This window comes from Mastomys coucha, unplaced genomic scaffold (assembly GCF_008632895.1).
Source record: "Mastomys coucha isolate ucsf_1 unplaced genomic scaffold, UCSF_Mcou_1 pScaffold18, whole genome shotgun sequence".
NCBI classification, from domain to species: domain Eukaryota; kingdom Metazoa; phylum Chordata; class Mammalia; order Rodentia; family Muridae; genus Mastomys; species Mastomys coucha.
Window position 1 is genome coordinate 66,746,645 of NW_022196900.1, and position 7,272 is coordinate 66,753,916.

General features: G+C 52.2%; 1 protein-coding gene across 5 annotated transcripts in view; it reads left to right on the forward strand.

The window, feature by feature from the left end:
- The first annotated feature begins 5,790 nt into the window (after nt 1-5,790).
- The window catches only part of Glis1 (GLIS family zinc finger 1), a 193,762-nt gene continuing 192,280 nt past the window's right edge, over nt 5,791-7,272 (forward strand). For 4 of the 5 annotated variants that reach the window (XR_004120964.1, XM_031378087.1, XM_031378089.1 and 1 more), the window contains exons 1-2: nt 5,791-5,866; nt 6,825-7,122. Coding sequence is in view for 4 of the 5 variants with exons in the window: in XM_031378087.1 (XP_031233947.1) it covers nt 6,867-7,122 (256 nt within the window). In the remaining variant the exon portion in view is untranslated. Of the gene's footprint in view, nt 5,867-6,187; nt 6,311-6,824; nt 7,123-7,272 lie in introns of those variants that run through there. The other variant, XM_031378088.1, reaches the window with a different exon arrangement.

Here is a 7,272-nt window from a genome sequence, read left to right on the forward strand (position 1 = left end):
CCCTGACCCCACCTCCTCCCCCTGACCCAACCTCCTTCCCTTGAACCCACCTCCTTCCCCTGTCCTTATCTCCTTCCCCTGACAGTCACCACTGGACTTTGGTCTCCATAAAAAAAAAACCTCACTAATTATTCCATGTGGAAGCACAAAATGTAAGGCCTCTAGTGCCCAGCTTTTGCACTTTGCATGTTTCTGAGGCTCACTCACAATTAGGGATAGACCGTGTGTCTTCCCTTTGGAAAGTGAATTATACCCCAGTGCATGTTTGCGACAGTTTATCAGAACATTTGTGGGTTAATGAGCATTTGCGTAGTTCCTACCTTTTGGCTGATGTGAAATGAGCTGCAGTACACACGCATGCATGTGTATTTGTCCGTGTTTTCAGTTCTTTCAGGCTTATATCTTGAGTGGAGTTACTGGGTTGCCTGATAATTCTGTTAAGTCTTTGAGGGACTGCCAAACTGTTATCCATTGTGGCTGGACCATTCTACATTTCCTCTAGCAATGAATGCGCGTTCCTGGATCTCCACTGCCCTTCCTCCTCCCCCATCTCCCCTTTGCAGCCATTTTATCAAATTTAAAGTGATGTTCCATCGTGGTTTTGCATTTTCCTAATGATTAATAGTGTTGGGCATTTGTTGATATCTTTGTGAGTCTTTTTGATGAAATGTCAATTCAGATCCTTGCCTGCAGCCTCTGCCCCTGCCCTTGCCCCCAGCCCCAGTCCTAAGGACTGAGCCCACGGCCTTATGTGTACTAGACAAGCGCTCTACCACTGAGCTACATCCTCAGGAAAACCTTTTTCACTTTTTTATTGTGAAACAGACCCTCACGAAGCTGTGTAAGCTGCCCTTGAACTCACTCTGTAGCAGGTGTAGGCCTTGAACTGCACCTGCTATCTAAGTGGTTGGGAATACAGACCTGTGCCTCAGGTCCAGCTTTGCACATTATAAAAATTGGATTCAACTTGGGCTTAAGATTTCCTTCTTTCTTTCTTTGCAGGGGACGTTTGTTTGAAATAGGGTCTCACCATCTAGCCTAGACTTGCATCAGATTCCTGGTCTTTCTGGCCCAGCCTTTCATGGGCTGGATTTCAAGGCCCACACCACCACACCTACTGCCACACCCACCTGCCACACCACCTGCCACACCCACCTGCCTCTACATGTACCTGCGGCCATACTTTTGTTTCTCTTTTGGCAGAGTTTCACTCTGTTGCCCAGGCTGGCCTTGAACTCCAGAACTCAGCCAAGAGCAATGAGCTCCCAGCTCAGCCATCTCTTTGCCATCCTCTGATGCAGAACTGTTTTAACTGGGGATGAGCCCAGTTTATCTCTTTTTTGATTCAGTTGCTTATGTTTTTAGAGTCACTAAAAAAAAAAAAATGCATGGTTGGTTCCAAAGTACAGGCTTATCCCTGTTTTCTTCTATTTAATGGTTTTCATTTAGGGTGCCGGTCCATCCTGAGTTACCATTTCTAGATGGTTTGAGAAAGGGGCTCACTCTTCTGCAGGTGGCTATCCTGTTAGCCTTTGAAGACAGTAGTCTCTCTTCAGTGAGTGACTATGGCACGCTTCCTGAAAATCAATTGGCCAGAGAGTTGGATACTCTGGACGATGAGAACGTTGATAAATTTCTCAATCTTGAACTTATTTCCTTACCTACTTACCTACTTACCTTACTCTTATTTCAGAGGCCTTGTCAGGACTGTGTGAAATCCCACTGCGACAGACAGCAGAGGGGGAGTAAGCAGTGGGGCGTCCATCTCCCAGGAGCTTCAGGACAAGGGGCTGGAAACAGACCTTCTGTCCCATCCATTTTCTGAATGTAAGCTTGCCCTCCTGGACAACGCCAATGAAGGGACAGCACAGCTCTTATAGGGAGGAGAAGCACAAGAAATGCAGGCACGAGTGAAACAGTGCCCTGTCCTTAGTAATCCAGTACGTGAGATTCTTCTAGTCTGAGGCTACAGACCACCTCAGCCTTTGCGGAACTCTCACTCAGACTGTTAAACAAACAAGATAAAGCCGCATGGGAAGTGCTGAGATTCAGGCAAAGGCCGTGAGTGTGTGTGCCCGAAGAAGATAGTCCTAGGCAGGGCACTTGAGAAAGCCTCGTAGAGGGTCCAGTTGAAGTGGGCACTCAGTGACGTATGAGTAGAAATGTGCATCGTGGATAAGAGGGCAGAGTGTTAGCTTAGGAGACAAAATCCACAGCTACAGTGGCATCCATATACATTCTGAGCTCTAGATGGAAACTGTTCTGGTTAGGTAGGACTAAGGCTTAAAAAGTATTCTGATTAAAGACCATTGAGATGGCTCAGTGGGTGAAGGTACCAGCTGGGAAGCCTGGCGACCTCTACATGGTGGAGAGAGAGCTGAGTCCCAGGGGGTGTCCTCTGACCTCCACATGTTTTAAATATGATCTCCAAGGGTAGGGAGATGACTGAGTGGAAAGACACACTTGCATGCAGGTCTGGTCTGGTAACCTGTTCTGAGTTCAAGCCCACAAGGCCACACACACACACACACACACACACACACACACACACACACAAAAGGGACTTTCAAGAGTTACCCTCTGACCTCTACACATATGCCACTCATTTTCCTGTGAGTGCACACACACATAAGTATGTACACACACAGGCATGCATACACTAATTTTTTTAAACTTTGATTTTGAGGTTGGAGAGATGGTTCAGTGGTTAGGAGCACTGACTGTTGTTGCAGAGGACCTGATTTCAGTTCCCAGTACCCACATGATGCCTCACAACCATTTGTAACTCTAATTCTAGATCTAGAACCTTTTTTCTGACCTCTGTGGGCACTAGGCATGAATGAGGTACGTAGGCATACATGCGGGCAAAACACTCACACACATACAACGGTATAAAATCTGTTTTTTAAAAAATCTTTTTGGTTTTTCCAAGACAGGGTTTCTCTGTGTAGCCCTGGCTGTCCTGGAACTCACTCTGCAGACTAGGCTGGCCTCGAACTCAGAAATCTGCCTGCCTCTGCCTCCCAAGTGCTGGGCTTAAAGACGTTCGCCACCACCACCTGGCGGATAAAATCTTAAAAACAACAACAACCTATTGATTTTATTTACATGGCCATTGGGAACCACTGGTGAGGTTCAAACTGAGAATGTACCATGGCCAGATCTGCATTTCGGACTGATGGGGAGACCACTGTGGAAGACGGCTTATTAAGAGGAGAAGGATGGAGGCACCAAGGAGAACAGGAAGAAGCAGAGTGAGGATGGGGAAGAGTGGGGCTGACTGTTAGGGCATTTGTGATCCTTGAGGGGCCTGGGATAGTGCTCGGGTTTCTTGTCTGGGTATGTGATAAGGGTTATTCACCTGGAGGGTGGCACAGTAGGAAAGGATAAGAAAAGAGTAGGAAAGTGATGTTTGCTCTGGCAGATTATGTGTAGGCCTGGCATATGAACTTGGCTAGTGTGAAAAGTATATTTACCTGGGTTGTATAAATCTTTCTCTAGTGAAATGGTGCCACAAGCAGAAAGTTTTAAGAATCCCTGGTCTAGTCTGCTGAAGTGAGTAGCAGGTTTTGATTTGCTCCTGTCTTGTTCTTTCTGACTAAAACATTAATGAATTTTAATGTCAAAATTATGAAGAAAAAAATAAACCCCATAATGAGTTAAGCCTTGTGGAAATCTAAAGAGACTATATCTTGTATAGAAAATACTAACCTTGTTAGATTGTTAGAAAATAAATCCTAATGTGTAGGAAAGTATAAAAATTAAAAGTATAGGCGTCTTGTGTCTCCTTCCCCTCAATCGCTGGAAACAAGTCCTTTTATTTCCTTCTAGGAACAGTGTGCACAAACATACCAGGCTTGCACACCCACAAAAGGGTCCTACTGCATACAGTGTCTGAGAGGCCCACTGAATCGAGAGCTCAGGCAGCCCACTGCTTTGCCTGGCTACCTGCTGGAGCAGATCTGTGAGCACTCAAGCGGTCCCTAGTAGCTTCAGATACAAGGGCTGGTCAAAGGTATCGGCTTGGTAAAGAATAAGTAAATGAGTTGTTGCTCTTGGGAAATTTGGAGAGCTTTTGCCTGCTTGTCCTGTTGTTTTTTAAGTGACTCATTTGGCAAATGTTTCCAGTCTGAACTAAATGTGCAGTGCTATGTGTGTGTATGTGTGTGAAAGAGAGAGAGAGAGAGAGAGAGAGAGAGAGAGAGAGACAGAGAGAGACAGAGAGAGAGAGAGAGAGACAGAGAGAGAGAGAGAGAGAGAGAGAGAGAGAGAGAGAGAGAGAGAGAGAGAGAGAGAGAGAGAGAGAGAGAGAGAGCGAGCAGAGCTCTCAGCTCCTGGCCTTACAGACGGGCATAATAGCAAAGATGGATCTTCCAGCTTTCTTGCTTCTTGAGGCCTAAACTAAGTAGGGCTTATTTGTCTAAAGCCACATAACTGTTGGCCAGAGCCAGGGCCTACACTTTAGAAATGGGGATGGGGTGGGAGTGGGGAGGTTCAAGTACTGGGAAGCCCCCTGAGTAAGCTTCCTCCTTTCTACTCATATCCACCCTGCCCTAAAAGTGACAGCCCTCAATGACAAGTCCCCAGGAAGAGGCAAGACCTCTGAGATGCCTGTCCATCCCTGGGCCGTGCACTACCTGCACAGGTCGGCTGACACATGCCCTTGGTAATAATGGGAGGAAGAACATCGGCGTGGGAGTCAGAAGCCTGCTCGGCCACACCCTACCCTGTTGCTCCTGGCCCTGAATGTGGGGGTGGGGTTAAGTAAAACCTCAAGGTACTTCCAATTCCTTCTGCTGTTTGTAAGTCTCCAAACAAATAAGGTATAGAATATTAAATCTTAACATTTTGTGACTGGAAAATGTTTCTTTTGCCAAGATTCTGGGTAACTGCTTGGATTGTCTTCCTGTGGCCAGTGGAAACACAGTTTAAGACTAAGGCCCCTCCGTTCTCAAACACTTTGAGCAGGTTGTCACCAGTGCATAGTGGGAGGTGTTGTCAGAATGCAGAGGCATTTTAGGGCTACCCTAGATCCTTCAGTAGACCCCAGAAAAATCGGTCAAAGACCTGAATGAACGCATGCCATTTTGCATGCCTCAGAGATGGGGGCTGACCCATTCATTGCTTCTGGTCACTATGAAGCCTCTTCCTACAGTTGAGACCCTGCAGCCTGGAGTGCGGAGAGAGAACATAGCAAAGAATGAGTACTGGAGAACGCTGAGATCCTCTCTCCTCTGGGCGGAGCCTTTCTAGAAAACAACAGGAAAGTAAAGTGAGAAAGTGGGCTGAGGCCTGGGTTCGGATCCCAGCTTTGCTATGACTTGCCGTGAAACCTGGGCGACTTGAAGTGAGCTGGTTAGCGTCTGCAAAAACCAAAACAACTTGTCAAGCACTTAATTGTATTTGTTACCTCCGCTTAGCAGGTACCGTCATTCCCATTTATCCGGGAGAAAACGCGACCCCGGGAGGTGCAGAATCCCGCCCGAGAGCAGAGGAAGCCGAGCTGTGCTGGCTCTGCCTTCGGCGAGCCTCCTCCTCTGGCAGCCGCACAGTCCGGCAGAGTCTCGGCAGGGCAGCCGGCGTGCAGGGCTCCGGCCGCTGTCAAAACCTCAGCCTGAGCGCGCGCCGCCCCGCCCAGGCCCCCAGGCGAGCGGCACGCCCTCGAGCCGCCATTGGCTTGGTCCGGCAGCCCCCAAGAGTCGCGGCCCGAGCGGCTGTGGGCAGCGGCGGGCCGCCCCGCCCCCGGGGTGTCGCCCCGTAGGACGCGGCGGCCGTGGCGGTGGCGGCGGCGGCGGCTGCGGGGGCTGCGGCGCCAGAGGAGGCGCGCCGTGCTGTGCGCCCCGCGAGCCGCTGCGCCCGCGGCGAGGTGAGAAGGGGCGCGGCCGGCGCCGGGGACCCGGTGGCGTCCGAATCGGCGAGCTCTGGGGTGGCGCGGGGCTCGCCGGAGGGGCGAGGCGAATTTGGGGGCCCTGAGGCCTCGCTCTCGCGGGAATGATGCTGGAAAGGATGCGGAGGTTCCGGCGTGAGACTCGCGGCTGCCGGCGCCGCGGAGTGTGAGCCGGTGAACGGGGTGTGTGGCATGGCTGGTCTCGGAGGGCGCATCGACGGGGCGCGAGTGTGCGTGGGAGCCGGCGTGCGTGGGCGACTCTGGCTGTGCGGGCTCCCGGGCTCCCGGGCGTCCGGGCTCCTGGAACTTAGGTCTCTTGAGTGCGCTTTGTGGGCTCGCGCAGTGGGCGTGCGCGCTCGTCTTCAGCCGGGTGTCTGGCTAGTGGAGGGGCTCGCGGAAATTCTGCGTCTGCACCCCGCGGCGGTGCGTGTTCGGTGCCTGGGCTCTTCTCAGCCCGCCCCGGGGTACCTGGAGAAGCACAGCCAGGGACCCATCTGAGTCTATCCCGGCTTTCCCGGGACCCTGCTCTGGGAGTCAGGCTGCTATCTATCCTCTCCCTGTCCCTTTAGGGAATTCCGGACAGGAACTCCCATCCCATCCCAGTTTACTGCCCTCTCCCTGTCTCTTTAGGGAACTCCCATCCTATCCCTGGTCTTAGTTTTGCCATTCGTCTGAAGAGGGCTGACCCTAGGTGGAAGCGGATTAGGATGGGAGGGCGCAGGGGCTCCTCCAGAACCTGCGGGGCTAGGGCGACGGCAGCGAAAGGGGGACGACCACGGTGTGCGGGGTCAGGTGGCTCAGGAATGGGGTTGGTGTGGTGCCGCTAACTTGTTTTAGAGATCAGGACTAAATAGAACGCTATTGCCCAAACTGTGATCTAGGGACGGAAGGCTCAGTTTTCCTCTTTCTAAAGCCCGATGCTTTCTTCCCTCCGCAGGAGCCTGGCGCGACCCCCAGCCGTGCGCCCCGCCCCGGCGCCATGCATTGCGAGGTGGCCGAGGCACTTTCGGACAAGAGGCCAAAGGAGGCCCCTGGTGCTCCCGGCCGGGGCCGCGGGCCTGCCGGCCTGGGAGCGCACATGGCCTTCAGGATTGCAGTGAGTGGCGGCGGCTGCGGGGATGGGAACCCGCGAGACCTACTGCCTCGGCTGCCGGTGCCACCACCACGCGCCCACGATCTCCTCCGGCCCCGGAGCCCTGGAGACTACGGCGTGTCCAAGGCCGGTGGCGGCAAGGGTGAGTCCGAGCGCACCAGTGTGCTGACCGCGGGCGTGCAGAGGTCAGGGCTGGGGTGCCGGCGCCGCTGCCACTGTCTCTGTAGGGATTCTCGGGAGAACTTTATGGAACTTCCTTAAGAGTTCCTTAGTGTCTCAGTATCTCTGTAGT